The 20,225-nt window shown below is 45.9% G+C and overlaps 1 protein-coding gene across 2 annotated transcripts; it reads left to right on the top strand.

Moving 5' to 3' along the window:
• The first annotated feature begins 3,175 nt into the window (after positions 1-3,175).
• On the top strand, positions 3,176-13,284 carry EXOSC2 (exosome component 2). Of its 2 annotated transcripts, none has more exons than XM_080990515.1 (9): positions 3,176-3,374; positions 4,611-4,712; positions 5,921-5,966; positions 6,679-6,768; positions 7,461-7,526; positions 7,775-7,843; positions 10,076-10,252; positions 11,733-11,861; positions 12,703-13,284. In XM_080990515.1, exons 1-9 carry the CDS (start codon positions 3,208-3,210, stop codon positions 12,781-12,783), a joined length of 927 nt encoding a protein of 308 aa, XP_080846641.1. In that variant the 5' UTR covers positions 3,176-3,207; the 3' UTR covers positions 12,784-13,284. The 2 variants fall into 2 exon arrangements, with proteins under 2 accessions (XP_080846641.1, XP_080846640.1); XM_080990514.1 differs by having other exon boundaries at positions 12,700-13,284.
• Positions 13,285-20,225: the final 6,941 nt, after the last annotated feature.

Genomic DNA, 20,225 nt, shown 5'->3' with positions numbered 1-20,225 from the left:
TTGCTCACCTGGACCCCCCAGACTTGCCTGTTTCCACCTCCTGGCGACCCACAAGGATCTTTCTTGGAGACCATGGGGTAGACCTTGTTCCTCTTGCAGCAGCTCTCGCAGCCTCTTGAAGCTAAGAGAGAATGGGGAGAAGTTGAGAAACTGGAGCCCTGGGTTCAAGACACCCCTCCAGCCCCAGGCTCACAGGGTGACCTTGGACCAGCCCCTCCTTCTGCCCAGCCCACCTCTGGGAAGTCCGGATGAGGCAGAGGAGGGCCGCAGCAATGGACCTGATCATTGGGGGCCAGGGCTTCAAACTCACTGTCAACTCTTTCACTCTGCTCCTCACTGCCAACTGCTGATCAGTTGCAGTTGGTGCCTTTGAAACCAGCAATGAGTGATGTCACATAGGCTGGGCTGGGTGAGTCATGGTTGCCTTGACAACAGCCTCCACACTAAAGCTGGACCACTCTGGCTCCTCCTTCAGAATGGGGAAGCAAGACCCTCCAAGTGCCCCTGTTTTCCAGGGACAGTCCTGGATTTTCAGAAGCCATCCTGGTTTCTGATTTGATCCTACAATGTCCTGTTTGTGCTTAGTTAGGACACCCCTATTTTCAGCGGGGAAATGTTGGAGGATATGCAAGAGGCATAGGAGGCAGATTGTCTGGATGATAATCGCCTCAGAAGAAAATGAAATTGGGGCTGAGGTTGGGAGATGGGACAACTGGTGCCGCCTCTGCCATCCTATTCATGCCCACTACCAACTGTTTTAACTTCTCCCAAATTTTGTGTGTGAGTGTGCAGCACTCAAACTCCCTACTTCCTGGGGGACCCAACTAGGCTCCTGCCTAGTGTGGTGTTATAAAAAAAAGCCACCCTGCTCCTTTTCCCTTATGTGGTATCCAAGAGCCCATATAGAGTCCTTTAGTGGGTTCCTATCTGTAGGGGAAAATAACAGAGGCCAACCAGAGAATATTGAGAAGCAAAGCAGCTAGTAAGCCTGATCTTTATTAAACTGTTGCAACATGGTCCCCACTCACCACACACAGGAGGGAGAAGGACTCTGAACAATGGTGCGCAAACCCTTATAAAGACTTTTGAAATTTCCCACCCTGTAGCTCAAGACTACCCCCAAAAACATCATACATACATCACAGAAGGAGGCGGTCTACAGCAGAAATCCTGTCTGCCAGGATACCTGGCAATGGTCACTGATTGCTTTACCTGGGAATCCCGCCATTCTTTTGTGATGGTAAATACTGTAATTCCTGAATCCAGGTCACAGGCTCACCCTATTCATACACAAATACACCCTTAAGACGGGTAAGCAAAAGACAATGGAAAGGCTTTCCCATTTCCTTGCCCCTTGCAGAGGTCAATTTGGGAGAGTCAAAATGGTTTGGGAAAGTCAAAACGACTTCATGATTGCTTTCCTGTACTATTTCAGACAAGTGGCTTATATACTTATGTATGTGTTTACCTTGTACATTTAGGAACGTTTATTTTACATTTGGGACCTTAGGATTCTTATAACAGCGGTAAAGTCATTTTTTTTTTTGAAGAGGGGCACACGGGACGTGGGTGGCACTGTGGTCTAAACCAATGAGCCTTGGGCTTGCCGATCAGAAAGTCGGTGGTTCAAATCGTCATGACGGGGTGAGCTCCTGTTGCTCGGTCCCAGCTCCTGCCAACCTAGCAGTTTGAAAGCACGCCAAATAGTGCCAGTAGATTAATAGATACCACTATTAATAGGTACCACTATTAAGGTAAATGGCATTTCCATACGCTGCTCTGGTTCGCCAGAAACGGCTTAGTCATGCTGACCACATGATCCGGAAAAATGTCTGCAGACAAACGCCGGCTCCCTCGGCCTAGAGAGCGAGATGAGTGCCGCAACCCCAGAGTCGTTCGCGACTGGACTTAACTGTCAGGGGTCCCTTTACCTTTACAGATACAGCTCCTTGTGAAGGCGCAAGGGACCCTAGGTATGCCTTTGCTCACAGCACTGGCACTAACTCCAAGGGGCCCTGGGTGCCTGGGAACCCACAAAAAATCCGGGGGGGGGGGCTTGGAAGCGGCATCCTAGGCCTCACAGGGCCTCTGACACCACTTCCATTCCTTGCGAGGAACCGAAAGTGACATTGGAGGCCCCATTGGTCCTAGGATGCCACTTTCAAGGCCCTGCAAGGCCTCAGATGGGACCTCCAGTTTCTCATGAGGTCTAGGAGTTCCTGTCTGAGACCTTGCAGGGCTTTAGATGTATTGGGGCTTTGAAAGCGGTGAAATGCGACCTGCGCACACGCAGTCGTGTCTTACGTTTACTTCAGGATGCAAATGGGGCTCTGGAACGGATCCCGTTTGTATCCAGAGATACCACTGTATTTTATCCTCACAACAATCCCCTGAAGTAGATTAGGAGGAGAGACAGCGATATTTGCATGTGATATTTAGGGGCTGTTGCTTTTTAAAGATAACACACGTGGACAGAAGAGGGCGCCAGAGAAGCATATTTCAAAGGCACACAAAACCTGCTCGGGCCCTTTTCCTCTCGTATGACCAAACGTGAAAGCGCTTTCGCCCGATGTCGCCAGAATCCATCATGGCTGCTCAGCCACGCTTCTCTGGGCAACCCTCGCTTTGAATGCCTCTACCGCCAAAGGGGACACAGTCTCCTGGTCCATGAAAGTAGATGAGACTTCCGGATCCCAAACCTAGCATACAAATACAGTACTGTATTTTAACTGTTTTTCAAATCTATTTACTGTATATTGCTAATTTTAAACTTCTCTACACTCAAAGAAGGCCCACTGAAATCAATGAACCTCAGCTAGCTATGCCTACTCACTTCAACGTGACTTAGCTGAATATAAGTCCATGATGGCGGAATGGACCTACGTTTGGTCCATTTGAACGCATTACCCCCGTGGACATATTCAGAGCAAAACCTGGTTGGATACATACAACCCATTCACACGTGTGTGCAGCAGCGCGGGAACTGGTCAAACATGGGATTAAATGTCCAGTTACGTACTGTAAATTCAAATTGGGGGGGGGGGGGGAGAGAGAGAGAGAGAGAGAGAGAGAGAGAGAGAGAGAGAGAGAGAGAGAGAGAGAGATGTTGTCGAATGACTACCGGAAGTGATCGATGTTGACTCGCCAAAACGGCGGAACCGGAGGCAGCGTTTCGGGAAATCGCGCGACCGCGTGCCAGCAGTCAAGATGGCGGAAGCTGCAGCAGCAGCACCGGCCCCGGCGACATCCGTGGAAGTGCGGCTCCCGGTTCCCCGCCCTCGCCTGCCTCAGAGCTTCTCCCGCGAGGCGGGCGAGCGGGACAAGGACCTGGTGGCCCCCGGGGACACCATCACCACCGACCCAGGATACATGAGGTGAAGGGAAGGCGGGCAGGCAGGCTCTTTCTCATGGAAGCACCCACGTGGGTAGCTGGTTGCTTGGTAAAATACCTGCCGTGTTTGTGCTCGTGTTATGGGGCAAGCGAGGGGGACACAGCTATCGTGCTGCTGCCGCCAGCCCTATTCTTGGGACTTAATCGGCGCCCCTGAACCTGAGCAGCCAAGAGTACCCTTGAGCATGTGCAGAACGATGCTCCCAGTGCAAGGGGTGGCATTGGATCTTCCTGGCTTCGGTGCTTGCTTAGATATTAAACCACATGCTCTCAGAGGCACTGTTGGTTTACAGATTAGTTGGTTGCAAGTCACTTAGTTCTGCCCTGGGCTGGATAAAGTGGCTAGCGGGTTTAGTAAAAAATAATAATACTAACAGTAAAATAATAGGGGAGAAGAGCTTGGTGGCGGTGATGGAGCAATCACTTTTATTTATTTATTTATTTTATTTATTGCACATGATATGTACCCTGCTTGACTGTGGAAAAAGAAGCCTCAAGGCAATCTACAAAAGATAAACCAGGATCGTTGCTGATATACTCCTCCTCCATTAATTTTGTCTGAACCCCCTTTTTAAAGTCATTGAAGCCCGCGGGGCCTCAGCTTGTGACATTGAATTCCAGACATCAGTTACATTTGTGAAAAAAGTGTATCTCTATGACAATCACAGGAAACTACCCTAAACCTAGCCAGAGCAATGATCCGTCTCATTCAATATCATCTACACTGACTACAGGGTTTCAGGCAGGGGGTCTCTTCTCAGACCTACCTTGAGATCCCATTAGAGATTGAACTTGGGACCTTCTGCATGCAAAGCATGTGCTCTACTCACTAAGCTGCAGCAATTCCCCAGAATCTAGTTCAGTTCATTGGATGATCCTAGATTCTAGAATTCTGAGAGGTGAAGGCGGTGGTGGCGGCAGCAGCAGCTTCCTTCACACCATATGCTATTCTTTAAATGTCTTCAAACACTCGCCTGGTAGTTGCTATAGGTGAGACAACCTTGTGGACAGATGAGTGACCAGGGCAGGGCAGGAGAGAGAACCCTTCATTCCTCTATTTCTCTAAACTAGAAAGCCTAAAATTTTTAGTTGCATTCTATATATCGAAGCAGAGTAAGGACAGTATAATGCACAGATGAGCAATGATCATATTCTGATGTTTTTAAAATAATCTACAGAGTTGTGCGCCAGACCATTTATTTTTCCTATTCTCTGGTAGAGGCCATGGGACATACCTGGGAGGCGAGAAGCTCATTGCCTCTGTGGCTGGTGTTGTGGACAGGGTGAACAAGCTGATCTGTGTGAAAGCTTTGAAAACAAGGTAAGAGGTTCCAGAAGAGCAGCTGACATACACTTCATTTGCACGATGCATTTAAAGCAGTATTGCACCCCTTTAAACAGTCATAGCTTCCCCCAAAGAGTCCTGGGAACTGCAGTTTGTTCAGGGTGCCGAGAGTTGTTAGGGGACCCCTCTCTTCCCTTCAGGGAGCTGCGATTCCTAGAGTGGTTTAACACTGGGAATTGTAGTTTGTATACCACCCTTCATCTGTAGCCCTCAGGACGGTTTACAACATAAAAATACAAGATGAAGAAAACTTGTTGGCTAGTTTGTCTCTCATGCGGATGACACATTGAATAGTTGGCTCTTTTGGATGCCCTCCTTGCCAGAAGAATATGTAGTTCTTCTCTCGGAGGCAGCCATTCAAAGTGAGTCTGGTTTCTTGTAGAGTGGCAACATGAGCGTTGAGTGTTTTCAGCTCACAGTCAGTGATGGCCATCTTCTGTGAGTCATTGACCTGCAGCAGGTTGGTGGACAAGACAGGACACATGGTCCTGGCATTTTGGCTTGCTAGGCACAAGTGGAGATTTAGGATCAGAGTTTTCCTTTCCTAGGTGGGCTACCTTCCCAAGTAGATGAGCCCCATCTGCCCCTCACATCCCTCTACAGCACGTGCAGAAACTTCATTCTTGACTGTTGGACCTACGATTGGTCTACTCAATCCGCTGGAGCCTGTCTTCACATGCAGGGGGGAGTATCTAATTCACCAGGGGTTTGAAATTCATTGGCTACCCTCTCCTGGTTTAGCTGGCCAGTTGAAGCTGCTCCTGGTGTGTGGCTTCTGTCTCATGCTGACAGCTTCTTGAGCTGCAGATGAGAGCTGAGGTCAGGGTGGCGAACTACCCAGAAGGAGCAAGAACAAAAACACATTCAATGTGGTTGCAGCATTACATTTTGTGATGTTGATGTGGGCTTACGCAGCAACTGGTGACCCTTTTAAAAAACAATACACATTTACGCTCCCAGTGAATATTTGGTTTCAGATGCTTTCCTTGAGTTTAAAAGTGATTTCATTTGCTTCCGCAACTTGCACCATCAATCCTGGCCACTGGTCTTGCTGCCTTTAGGTGGACTGTTGAGAATAACAGTTGGGGGCAAGGGAAGTGTGCAGATTCCTAGCCTTTCAGTCAAGAGAATTCAGGTTACCAAATAATCATCTTTCTGAGAGTTGTCTTTTATTTTCCTTGCAGATACAATGGCGAAGTTGGTGATATTGTCGTTGGACGAATCACAGAGGTACTGAGGCTATCACTTTTTTTTTTAAGCTGAAGGTGGAGAACCTGCACCTCTCTGGACATTGCTGCACTTACTTCAGCTCTGGTCCGTTGGCATGCTGGCTGCAGGGACTGATGGAAGCTGGAGACCAACAGCATCTTAGGGGCAGACCACACAGCATCCTTACCCCAGATTTGAAACATACACAACATACCAACTTTTGTATTTTAAAAGTATTTAATGAGAGAGAACATGTCGAGAGGAAAATGCTCAAATGGTCATCAAGGTAGTTTATGGTTTGTCATGGGGAATCTGAGGCGGCCCTCTAGGTCTCTGTCAGGCCCTCGGGGCTCTCACCAGGCTGCACACTCTACAAAGTCTTCCTCAAGTGCTCTTGCCTAGCTGGATCATGTCCTTGAGTTGTGACTACATCTCTCCCTTGGTTGGACAGAGAAAGCTTTCTGTGTGGGCTTTTGCCTCTGGCCCCACCCTTAACTGGTGTGCAGCCCCCAAGAATCTCTCCCTGAGATAGTGCAGCCCTTGAGCTGAAAAAGGTGCCCCTCCTCTGTAAAAACATTACATGGTAATAACATACCTGCACACAATTGAGGCACTTTTGGTTCTTGGGTCAGTGGATAAGGCCAGACTGATCTTCCTCTTGCCATGCTCCACTGAAGAGAAATCTCTTGACTTTAACAAGTACTTAAGAAAATGTGTTTTTTTTCCATTTTAGGTTCAGCAGAAACGGTGGAAAGTCGAGACCAATTCCAGGCTGGATTCTGTCTTGCTCCTTTCATCCATGAATCTTCCAGGAGGGGAGCTGGTGAGTGCCCTCCCAAAGCTGCATCAGCTAGGAAGCCTTGGGTGTTTTATCTAAAGACACCCTAGCAGGCTTATTGGGCCCTCACATAAGCAAGGGCTCCATTTCCAACTCCTGAGCACACAGAGAATAACACTCCTAGTAATGGTTAGTGTGTATGTTGTGATTTTGCTGCCTGTTTGATATCAGGCGTATGCTCAGAGGCACTCTTATTGCATTTAGGGGAAATGACTTTTGGCTCAGTGGTAAAGCACATGCTTTTCAAGTAGAAGGTTCCCAGGTGGCATCTCCACACAGGGCTGGGAGATACTCCCTGTGTGAAACCCAGGAGAGCCGGTGCCAGTCAGTGTCTGACTTTGGTATAAGGCAGCTTCCTATATTCGTATTTAAATCAGAATCACAAGGACTGGAATTTTTACTTGTACGAGGAACAGTCACAGCTCAGTGGTAGAGCGCCTGCTTTGCATGCCGAAGATCCCAGGTTCAATCCCCGACAGCATCCCCACATAAGGATGGGAGAGATCCCCCCTGCCTCAAACCCCTGGAGAGCTACTGCCAGTCAGTGTAGGCAATACTGAGAGAGATGGTCCTCGTGTCTGACTCAGTATTAAGTTCAACTGACTTAAGACCTATTTAAATGAATGACAGCCTTCTAATTTTGCTTCCTTTAATGGGTGCGCCTGCATGTTTTTCAGAGGCGGAGATCAGCAGAGGATGAACTGGCAATGCGAGATTACCTGCAGGAAGGGGACCTTATCAGTGTATCCATACTCTAGTACTTGGCCAGGGGGAAGCCAAGGGCAGTGAAAAATCTGATAACCGCCCTATGTTGTTGGACGCCTCTGGACCTTTGGCCGTACTTGCTGTGGTTGATGGGAGTTGGGGAAATCCAACACTATCTGCCATAGGTTCTCCTTCCCTAAGCTAAGAAGAGGCATTCCCTACTCCCTACTCCCCATCAGCAAATGCCTGTACAAAATTGGCTGATTTCCTTAAGCGATCCTGACAGGCAGAAGTCCAAGCGGTGTTCTCTGATGGGGCTGTATCGCTGCACACACGGAGTCTGAAATATGGAAAGGTGGGTCAGCTTTACTTGCTTGCTGCTCTCTGTGTGAAGTCACTCTGCCTGTCGTGTGCCACAGAAAAATCTGGACATGTCCCTGAACATGTGCCAGTCTTTAAAAGAGGATTAAACAAAGCTATGGTGGAGAGGACTATGAAAGGCTGCTAGCCATGATGGCTATGCTCTGCCTCCACAGTCAGGTGCAGTAATTCTTCTGAGTGCCAGTTGCTGGAAACCACAGGAGAGGAGAGTTGCTTTTGTGCTCGAATCCTGCTTGCAGGTTTCCTTCCCACCAGCATCTGGTTGGCCACTGTGAGAAGAAGATGCTGGACTAAATGGGCCATTGGCCAGATCTAGCAGGCTCTTCTTATGCTCTTACATTCTTAGAAGGCTCAGCTGGGCTGCAGAGATACCGTACTGGCAAATGCTTTGTATATGGCACCTGAAATCAGTGGGGTCCTTCGTTCAATGCTTGCTCTTGGGATCAGATGATTGCTCCACTGGCTTTTGCTCCTAGGACAGGGCATGTCCTTGCCAGGTGCTTTTAATTCCCTGCAGAAGGTAGCCTGAGGAGATGAAGAGATCAAGTTCCCCAATTAGAATATAGTGAGAATCTACTCCCCTGTTTTTGGGCTCTGAACTTTGATCTTCCTGGGGCTGTGATTCTAAGACCATAAAGCCCTCCTACCTTTTTTCCCCTATTTTTTTTTTGGAAATTGCAACACCTGCTCAGCGTAAGTGATTATTACATTTACAGGAAAACTTTCTCTTTTTTTTTTCTTTCTGAGTCCTGGGGCTCAGATTTAGGGCTTTATGAGGTTGGGAATTTCTTACAGTCTTTGCTTTCCCCATCTTGGGATAAAAGCGGAGGGAGGGTCCCTGCCAGGGAGTAGGTTGCAATTGAGGATTATCCTGCCCACCCACCCACTTTGGGGGATTAGCATTTACTTAAAAGATGAAAGGAAAAGTGTGATTATGGAATAAAGGGTGAAAGGACAGCAAACTGGATTAAAAAATGCGGTGAGGAATAACTGCTAAAATGGGCTGACTTGATTAAGCCTTTGCTATTACTCTAGGGATGGATTTTTAAATCTCTTTGGTAGCCCCATGATCAAGGTATGTTTAACTTTCTCAGTAAGCAATGTTGGGTCCTGTACCTACATATCACCTGCATTCTCTGCTTCTATTAACAGAGTTCTTTCTCTGTTAGGCTCTGTTCCAGAGCTTGTGCTCACATTAATTGCTTCCTGGGAACTTAAATAATTAGTTGGTATTCCAATAGTACTTTGAAAGCAATCCATGTTCTCTGTAACCCTTAACAACCACTCTGTAAGGTATTTCCTTATACATTTCCTTCCTTCCTTAACAAACTTCAGTGAAAATTTTAAAAACAATTACCAGAGAAATTACCGCAGTGCTTTAGATTGTATATTCTGTGGATGTGAGCTGAATCTGTAATGTAAAAGATTTTCCAGGTTTGTTTTGATGCCATTTGGATGACTGCATTCAAGACTTAATGTCTGCACATGTATATCCCACCTTTTTCTCCAAGGAGCTCAAAGTGGCATATATGATTCTCTCCCTCCTCATTTAGTTCCCACGGCCCTGTGAGGTAGGCTATAGGCTGAGAGGGAAGACTGGCCCAAGGTCACCCAAAGAGCTTCACGGCCCAGTGGGAATTTAAACCCTGGTTTCTCGAAGGCCCTAGTCCTCATTTAATCCTCACAACAACCCTGTGAGGTAGGTAAAGGTGAGAAACAGTGATTGGGCCCAAGAATATAAGATGACCCTGCCGGATCAGACCAGTGGCCCATGTAGTCCAGCATCTTGTTCGTAACACCCTCTCCTCCTGCGGCTTCCAGTAACTGGTTACTATCTCTGGCCATGCAGGTGGAGCATAGCCATCGTGGCTAGTAGCCATTGATAGCCCTCACCTCCATGAATCTGTCCAATCCTTTTCAAAGCCATCCATGTTGGTGGCCATCACTGACTCCTGTGGGAGGGAGTTCCATATTTAACCTATGCACTGGGTGAAGAAGGACTTCCTTTTATCTGTCCTGAATCAAGGTGAGCCAGGGAGCTTCATGTGGCCTCCAAGGTCCTAGTGTGACATGCTAACCACTACAACACACTTTGCCCTCTTCCAGCACATTGGAGCTTTCCTCTTGCATCCTTGGTGCATTAACCACCACCTTCCCATCCTGACTGCTCTATGCTGACTTCAGGTCTGCATCTTTTTCTCTCTAGCTTGGCCAAGGTGTGCTCGTCCAGGTGTCCCCTTCCCTTGTGAAGCGGCAGAAGACCCATTTCCATGACTTGACTTGTGGGGCTTCCGTTATCCTTGGCAACAATGGGTTCATCTGGATCTACCCAACGCCCAAACAGAAGAATGAGGAGGCTGGGGGATTCATCACCAACCTGGAGGTGAGCCAACAGGCCTTGGGAACGCAGCAGAGAAAAGCCCTTGGCTGGAGTTGAATGAATAAGCTATTTACTAGGTGTTTGCAACTGGCAGCCTGCAGCCAAGTCTTGGCATTCTTCTCTTCCCCTTGATCCACCCCCCAAGGTAAGGGATGAGCAGTGGTGCTGGACATGTTATGAGGTTCAGCCTCCTACCTAGTTAAGAACATTCTGGGTCAAGCCAATCGCCCATCTAGTCCAGCATCCTGTTCTCACGGTGATTGAGCAGATGCCTGTGGGAAGCCTGGAAGCAGGTCCCGAGTGCAATAGCACTCTCCCTTCCTGTGTTTTCCAGTAAGTGGTATTCAGAAGCATTGCTGCCTCCAGCTGTGGAGGAAGAGCATAGCTTGTAGCCATTGTGGCTAATACACATTGATAGCCTTCTCCATTAATTTGTCTTATCCTCTTTTAAAACCATCCAATTTGGTGGCCATCACGTTCTCTTGTGGGAACGGGTTTGACAGTTTAACTATGCACTGAGTGAAGAAGAACTTTCTTTTATCTGTCCTGAATCTTCCAACATTTAGCTTCATCCACAATATGTCCACAATTTCCATCATTACAGTTTTAGATTGTAAAACTGGGAAGTTCTGTGTGAGATCCTGGGAAGATTGGCTGGAGAGTGTTTGACTTTGAGGGCTCGCTGTGTTAGCCTGTAGCAGCAAAACTAACAGTCTTCTGGTGTCTTATAGACTGCTGTTGTACCTGAACTGACAGTTCACCAGAACTAATGTTCATCACTAGAGGCTGTCTTTTGCTTTCTCTCCTGTTCGCTTTAGGTCTAAAGTCCTGTTCACGTTAGGTCTAAAGTCTTTCACATCACACTTGTATGGTCGACACGTAACCCTAAACCATAGTTTGTTACACCACAGGTTAGCATAGTGGTTCCCCAACTTTTTCAGACCCCTGCCACCCTGATTCTATAAATGCCCCCCCCCCGCCTACTACCCTGTGAAAAGCATTATTCAGAATAGCAGTTTGCATGACCCACTAAAGAAGATATTAACAAAGTTCAAAACAGTAACAGTTACTTGCACATTTATTCAAAATCTAATTAAAACCATTTAATTTAATTAATTCAACAAAATTGGTGAATATGATTCAGTGACACCAGCTTTTCAAAGTCTGATAGATCTGTATGCCTTCAGTACCTCTCCTGCCTTTTAGTTACTGTTCCTTCCCACCCCAGGTAACTCCACTGCCTACTTCCAGATTGACTGACTTAGTGTTGTGTGTGAACTCTGACTGGCGCCTTAACTATGGCTTGTTATTGCCAGCAAACCACAGTCTGCAACCATTCTTTGGGTTGCAAATCTTGGGTTTGTTTTAACTGCAGCTTGGTGTTACGTGTGTGAACTTGGGGTTCTTCCTTCATCACTCTCCATTGTTGCTCCTGAGACAATGGTCGCTGACTTCATGTGGGTTCCTTACTTCCCCCTTTTAGCCAGTGCCCTTGTCTGACCGTGAAGTGATTTCCCGACTCCGGAACTGCGTTGTGGCTCTGGCAGAGCAGAAACAGATGCTCTATGACACCAGCATCGTCTACTGCTACGAGGCCTCCCTTTCTCATGAGGTGATGTATCTTATTGCTGCTCTTTGTTCTGGGCTGTGGAAGGGTGGCAGGGGTGGTGGCAGGCTGGCTTGGCTATACATCCACACGTGCACACACTTCCACAGGCCATAATGTTTTCCTGTAATGAAATGGGGTGTCCATTTCTCCCCACCAATGAGTTGGCCCCTTGTATATCTATAGGACACTACTTCCTCTTCAGTTATTAATGCAAGCCATAAGGGTGTGACTTCCAAAACTCATGCAGTCTCTCTTCCCCACCGCCCTTTCTTACACAATCTTAGTGTGAGTATAATGTTAGAATGGGGTGTGGCTCTCAGTATCTGGAAGGGATCCTGCACTACTGAATTTGCCATTACACTGCTGTTCATGAACGATGACAGTCTGAAGACAAACACAATCTCTTTAACGACGGATGTGAGAATATTTTTTGCCAGTGATGTGAGCCCAGCTTCTACTGAGCAGTTTGCAGATGTACACCAACCAGTAAGCCATCAGACGGGCTATTCACTTTTATGAAGATTTTGATTGAAGCACATGTTGTCTTATCCATTTATCCTTTTCCTTGAAAGTTCTGGTGGTGAGAAATATCCCCAAACCTACAAGTACTTTTAAAACAATTGCAAAGCTGCTTTGGGGGGGGGGGGGGAGAGAGTTGGAGACATTACAGATCAGTGCTGTACATTACAGGTCAGCCAGCTTCTTCCTGCTCAAACAGAAGCATTCTAAAAAGCTGTAGGGCGGGTTTAGATTGACTACAAATTGTTCCTGAACCGTCTGTGCTGTGTGTTGTGATCATCTTTGCATGCTAATTCAACTTTTTTTTTTTTTTTTTTTAAAGCAGATCAAGGACCTTCTCAAGCCAGAGGTGATGGAGAAGATTGTGCTGGAGACGCGTCAGAGACTGCTGGAACTGGAGGGGTGATTGGAGAGGGAAAGTGGCGAGGCAGTGATGGTCCTTTCTTTTCAGGGATCTAGCCTCCCTGATGTGTTTTTTTTTTCCCAGTGTGAGATTCCATTACAAATTCCATACCAAATAGAAAAAGGGGGACTGTGGAAACGATGAGAACTTTTGCTTAAGAATCTTGGTATCATTTGTTATCCTGTGGCCCTCCCAATGAGGCTGGACTACAGTTCACACTACCACCCCCAACCACTAGCTGTACTGCCTGCAGGGGCTGATAAGTTGGGCTCCAGCAGGATAGGAGTCCAACAGTTTCTCAATGGCTACTGCTTCCTCAGCCCCTGATCTAGCCGAAATGCAGCATCACATTCCTTTACATGTAGCCAGCATCCTAAAAAGCATCTGTAATACTGTGGATGCTTCAAGCTATGTGTGTGTGTGTGTGTGCGGGGTGGGGTGGGGGGAATTATTTCTTTATTTTTACTGGAGATATTTCAATAAACTTTAGTTGTTTTAAAAAAATGAGTGCATATGTGTTTGAGAGAGTTTTCACATGGAAGGTACTTCTTTAAGCAGTGCAGAGTTAAACTATGGAACTTTCTCGCATAGGAGGCAGAGATGGCCACCAACCTGGATGACTTTGAAAGAGAATTGAACAAATTAATGGAGAACGAGGCTACTGATGGCTACTAATGTGTCTGGCCAAACAAACCATAGTTAAGGATGGGTGCCAGGTTCACCCATAATGCCAAGCCACAATTAAAGCAAGGTAAGGTTTGTAAGCCGGTGGCGCTGTGGGTTAAACCACAGAGCCTAGGACTTGGCGATCAGAAGGTTGGCAGTTTGAATCCCCGCGACGGGGTGAGCTCCTGTTGCTCGGTCCCTGCTCCTGTCAACCTAGCAGTTCGAAAGCACGTCAAGTGCAAGTAGATAAATAGGTACTGCTCCGGCGGGAAGGTAAGCGGTGTTTCCGTGCGCTGCTCTGGTTTGCCAGAAGCGGCTTAGTCATGCTGGCCACATGACCAGCTCCCTGCACGCCAGCTCCCTTGGCCAATAAAGCAAGATGAGCGCCACAACTCCAAAGTCGGTCACGACTGGGCCTAATGGTCAGGGGTCCCTTTACCTTTACCTAAGGTTTGTGAGCCAGTAACAAATTGTGGTTCGTTGTCAGTAAGCAAACCATAGTTTAGGTAGGATGCAGGTGATCAAACAAACCATGGCTTAAGAAACCATTAAAAAATAATTCTATACCACCCTTCATCTGAGGATCACCAGGTGCTTTACAGTATAAAAAGACAAAAATGCATAGCATAGTAACAAACAAAACAATTACTCCCCAAACTCCTAGTGTTACCTGCTGACTCATTTTTATATGCCACGCAACAACAAAGCTTTCTAAGGGAGCTTACAAGAACATTAAAAATAATACAAGACTAAACAATCCTACTCAAGAGGAGATCCATTTAAATGAATAGGCATGTCTAACTGAAGCCCATTCATTTCAATAGGTCTACACTGAGTATAACTTCGATACAACCTAACATAACCAATACATTTACTTTTAAAATCTGAATTTATTTAATCATTGCATTTATATCCCACCTTCTCCAAGGAGTTCAAGGTGATGTGCATAGTTCTTTCCCCATTTTATCCTCACAACAGCCCTGTGAGGTAGGGTAGGCTGAGAGTATTTGACTGGCTTAAGGTCCCCCAGTGGGTTTCATGGTTGAGGGAATTTGAACCCTGGCCTTCCAGGTCCTAATCTGACACTAACAAGTGAGCCTTTTTGGAGAGAGCATTCCACAGTCAGAGGGTCATTCTGGAAAAGGCCCTTTCTCCAGCAACGATCCATTTTACTTTGTTTGACAAGGGCACCTGGAGCATATCAGGGTTCCAGGTAGGTACATGTGTGAGGAGCTGATTCTAGTTAAAAATAGTGGTGCATTGCATTCTTTTGGGAGGCTGAGGCAGCCTCACTAACAACCAACGGCTCCGGTAGCCCAAATAGTCTTTTGTGTTTTGTTTAAGCTCATTGCACAACCATTTTTCCAGGAAGGATGGAGAGAGGGATATTCTTTGAACCATCCAGTTTCTTCATGAGGGGAAATCCCAGTGTGCTGGCAGGAGCTAAGCGCTAGGTGGCAGACGGCTCCTCGAGAAAATCATGTCAGAGTTCTCTAAGACCATGAAACCTATTTCCTTGATGCAGGAACAAACTGTCAAAGCTTCAAGGTGCTTAGGTGTTTTCAGTGACCAGAACAGCTAAGGTAGGTTGACCCTTTACTGTTGTATTTATTAAATGTCATGGTGGCACATACAAAGTTTTTATACATAGATTCTAGCAGCAAGGTCAAAGAAGAAGAAAACCACTCATTTTTCCTTAACTTGCACAAAACTCAACAAAGAAGGGAGGAAAGAGTAGCATTAAGAAAGGAATAAGAAATAAAAGAGAGTAATACATATATTCAAGCTTCCCCATCTGCTCCTCTGCTTAATGGAAAGAGTGAAACCACATAAAAAATAAAATTCATAGCTGGGCAAAATAGATCAATCAATCAAATAGACTTGATCTTCCTAGATTTATGCCCTATATTAAGTTTTTGAACCCAGTCAGACTGGAGATTGTGGAAAAGATATCTATACTGATGATTTGAAATTGGGATTGCAAAGCAATAATAATAATAATAATTGCAATGGGACCCAAGGGTAGTTAAGGAAGTGATGTAGCTCAGTGGTGCAGAAGGTCCCAGGTTCAGTCCCTGGTATCACCAGCTGGAATAGTACCCTGCCTGAAACCCTGGAGAGCTGCTACCAGTCAGTGTAGACAATACTGAGCTCGGTAGACCCAGTGTAAGGAAGCTTCCTGTGTTCCTATAATCTCTGAATCCAACTCAAGATACTGTATTTTATCTCACCTTGCTTAAAGCCAAAAGGTTGAGGGAGCTGGAGTCAGGACCTTCGATTTCATTTGGGGCATGTGAGGAGGAACATATGGAAGAAGGCTTCCCTTAAGGTATCCAAGTTGCAGGGGATTTAGTGCTTTAAAGGGTAACATCAGCACCTTGATCTGAACTCGAGAACACATCAGCTTGTGCGAAATGGAAACAAAGGGCCTGGCACCCATCAGCCACTTGACCTATGAATTAGTTTACAAAGACTTCAAAGGCAGACCCACGTAGAGTGCATTACAGAGGACTTGCTCAGTGGCTGCTCCCATACTTTGGAACTCCCTAGGGAAGCTAGGTGACGTAATACTAATTGCTCAACATAGAGGACACCAGGGCATGGCTGACCTGGGGAGTCTCTGATTGCAGCACTTGAGTTTGGGTATTGCTGTTTTGGACTGGACTATGGCAGAGCCATAGTTCCAAAGCAGCTTTTTCTGGAATAAAAAAGAAAATACGAAAGTGGGACCTTCTATGCATAAGTTCCCCATGACTCTTTGGTTTTCCCTGCTTAATTATCTCATACCAGGAATGCCTTTCATTGCTATCTTTCACCAACCTAGACATCTCCCTGTGTTTTTGCTTAGCTATAAAGAAGGGAGGGGAATGAAGGAAACTGTCCCCAAAGCAATATGGATGTCAGGGAAAACAAATTTATGACGTGGCAGTTCAGAGAAGGCCCAGGCTTACCAGCTTGTTTACACCACAGTTCAAACATGCACCTGAGAGCTTTTTCAAGTCTTCCAGAATGCCACGGTAGCTGCCTTGCAAAGTCAGTTTTCTGCTTTTGGCACATGGCAACGTGAGAAGTTCTATAAATCGAGAAATGTGCATTTTAGTGTCACGTTTATTAAGCTCCGGGGCTGCTTTAGTGTCAGATTAGGCATGCTGCCTGCTTGCTGTAATAAAGATAGAGGAGATACGTTGACGCTAGTGAAATGTCTTCTTCTGAGTCTCTCTAGTTTTTGAAAGATATTGTCTCTGTGCAGATGACAAATGGCTGGATTAATTATTGTACTCAGAAAGCAGAGGCAAATTGGGGTCCCCGCAGTGGCATTATTAGCGATGAGGCCGTTAATGAAGCAGAGGATATCTCCAACATGCTGTGTTCACAATTCCCTGTAGTTCAGGAGATAGTACTTCCCTCAGTGAAACATCATGCCGTCATTAGGAAAGGAATAGAAAATAAAATGACTAATATCAGAATCACATTATACAAATCTATGGCGCGACCACATTTAGAATACTGTGTGTAGTTCTGGTCACCTCACCCCAAGTAGGATGCTGTGGAGTTGGGATAAGTTCAGAAAAGGGCAGCTGAAACGATCCATGGGATGGAGAAATTCCCCTTTGGAACTTTTAAGAGAAAAGGCAGAAAGATAGAAGCGTATAATCTTAGGCATGGCATGAAGAAAGTGAATAGAGCAAACTTTTTATGCCTCTCCTATCACATTAGAACACTAGAAGCTGGATGCTGGAAGATTCATGACTTCCCTTATTTATTGTCAGAAGTGCACACTTACAACAGCTCCCAAGGTACTCCAGATGCACACACACACAGCATCTAGAGTCTAGACAGCTGTTTGCAGGTCTGTGTTGTATGGAGCAGTTGCAGCAGCAGTGGGACCATTCACCCCCACTTCAGCTTATGTACCCTCATCTGATGAGATGACCACATGCAACCTTAGGCTTCTGAATGGAAACCATCACTGCTATTCCCTCGTTTCTAGGAGACAGTGGAATGATGATAATGATGATGATTTTATTATTTATATGCCGCCCTTTTGACTGGGCTGCCCCAGCCATTCTGGGCAGTTTTTAGCAAAATGTTGAAAACACAGTAAAACCTCAAACATTAAAAATAGAGAATGGTAGGGATTCAACTGGCTACACGCACTCATCAGAGCCCCTGTCAGCCCCTGACACACACAGTAGTTAGCAATGGCCACCAAGGCTATCAATGGCTACTACACATCATGGCTGTATTCTGCCCCCATGGTCAGAGACAGTAACACTTTTTGAATACCAGTTGTTGGAAACTGCAGGAGGGAAAAGTGCTTGTGCTTGGATCCTGCATGCAGGTTCCTCACTGGTATCTGGCTAGTCACTGTGAGAACAGGATGTTGGGTGGGATGGGCCATTCATCTGATCCAGCATGCTCTTCTTACGGTCTTACCAGCTGGTGGGAATCACAAGTGTGGAGATTGCTATCATGCCCTGGTCCTACTTTCAGGCTTCCCAGAGGCATCCAGTTGCCTACTGTGGGAACTAGGCTAGATGGGCCATTGGCCTGGGCCAGCCAGCTCTTCTTACATTCTACCTCCACTTCCAGAGGCAGTATGCCTCTACTGCCGATTGCTGGGATGTGCAAGTGGGGCAAGTGCTGTGATGCTCAGGTCCTGCTTGTGGGTTTCCTGGAGTTGGCATCTGGTTGGCCACTGTGTTACAGGATCCTAGACTAGATGGGCCATTGGCCAGATCCAGCAGCTAGGCTCTTCTTATGTTCAAATGTACAGCTGAATGAGTAGGCACACAAGTCTCCTGATCACATCTCCACTATAGTGAGACATACTGCATTTCTATTTAGATTATAGCAGTAAGTTTACACCTACGTACATAAATTACAATACACAAACTTTATGCCAATTTGTGCCCTCCTCTTCTCCACGGTGGTGGAATGCTCTCCCAACAGAAATTAAGTCAGGCTCCCTCTTTTATGTGACTTTCTGCAGAAAATGAAGACAGACAGTTTCATTTTGGCAGGCTTTTAATGTGCAATACCTAGTTTTATTGCCATTATGTTCCTTTGCTGCCATTTAGGTGTTTTTAAGTGCTGGTTGTATATCATATTCTTCATTACCAATTTTGGAAACCATTGCACTTTTATTCACTTATATGATATGGTTTTATTTATGCTGGATACCTTCAGAAGAGCAGGATATAGCATTGTTATTAATAATAGGAATTTACAGCAGCCTTCGTCAACATGATGCCCTCCAGGTGTTTTGAATGACAGCTCCCACCAGCTTCAGCCAGACTGCTGTAGCTCCAAACATCTGGAGACCTGTGATGACCAGAGGGCATGCATCAGCTACTACGGGGTCTCTAAATCCTTTTGGCCAGACCTAGGTGAAATTTTATTCTGTATGAACAGAGAGTTTTTCAGCATTACATTGCTTTTGTAAGAACATAAAAAGGGACTGCTGGATTAGGCTAATGGCTCATCATCTTGTTCTCACAGTGGCCAACCTGTGACACATATCCAGTCTGAGCTCAAAATAATAGAGGATCTCCAGTGACACAACTGTTCTTTGAAAAATTTATATTTTACGGACAATATATAAATTAAATGGAAGAAATAAAAAAGGAAACAGAAAGTACATAAAAATACAAAAAGGAAAAAAAGATAAAGAATAAGAAAAAACTGCAATTTTGTACATGCTTGTTGTTGTTGTTTAGTCATTTAGTTATGTCCGACTCTTCGTGACCCCATGGACCAGAACATGCCAGGCACTCCTGTCTTCCACTGCCTCCCACAGTTTGGTCAAACTCATGCTGGTAGCAACGAAATGAAAAAAGGTATTTAAATATACCTTCCTGAAGAAACCAGAGGCCTTTCTCCTGGGCATGGTCGGCCAATTGGTGTCAAAGAAGGATAGAACTTTCTTTATGTATGCAACAACAGCAGCAAGGATACTCATCGCAAAATATTGGAAGACACAAGATTTACCTACCCGGGAAGAATGGCAGATGAAGTAGATGGACTATATGGAATTGGCAGAAATGACTGGCAGAATCCGAGACCAGGGAGAAGAGTCGGTGGAAGAAGATTGGAAAAAATTTAAAGATTATTTACAGAAATACTGTAAAATTAATGAATCTTAGAAAAATGTTGGAATGAAGTTACATGGCTTTAGTAGAAATGTTATAAGGAATTAAGTATAAATAGATTAATAGAGTATTAAAGGAAAAAATAAGGTTAGAATGAGTTAAGATAATTATAGGATAGAAAACAGAGGAAGATGGAAAGGAATTGCTGAAATAATTAACAGAAGTGGAATACAAAAAGGGAGGTGTGGAGGACTTCCGGGGTGTCGCCATCGGTAATGGCGGATTCCCTCTAAATTGGAGGGAACCGGCTCTACGGAAATCGGGTCTGTACCGTTACGGCACAGCAGGGACCCTTCAAAAATCACAGGCGGGTGAAGCCTGTGACCGTGGGACTCGGCGGGCACCGTTTGCGCCCCCCCAATCGGCAAAGGAGCCCGGCAACGGGCTCCGGAGCGGAGCGGGGAAGTGGCGCTGTGCTGTGAGTTGTCTGCTTCTTCCGTGGAGTGAAGCCGTGCAGCTGTTACCGGAGAGCGCTGCCTTTTTCCTGGGACAATTTGGCTGTAAAACAACGATCCGTGAGTAGGCTAACTTTGGAATTAAGGGAACTTTACAAATTTTATGAATAATTCGGCACCGAAGCGGAGAGGTATAAACAGGAAGTCTGCCTCCCGTTCTTGTAAACGGAGT

The sequence above is a fragment of the Podarcis pityusensis genome (genome assembly GCF_964106645.2).
Source record: "Podarcis pityusensis genome assembly, chromosome: Z".
Taxonomy (NCBI): Eukaryota; Metazoa; Chordata; class Lepidosauria; order Squamata; family Lacertidae; genus Podarcis; species Podarcis pityusensis.
Note: the sequence above shows the minus strand (reverse complement) of the source record. Positions and strands in the feature narration are given on the sequence as shown.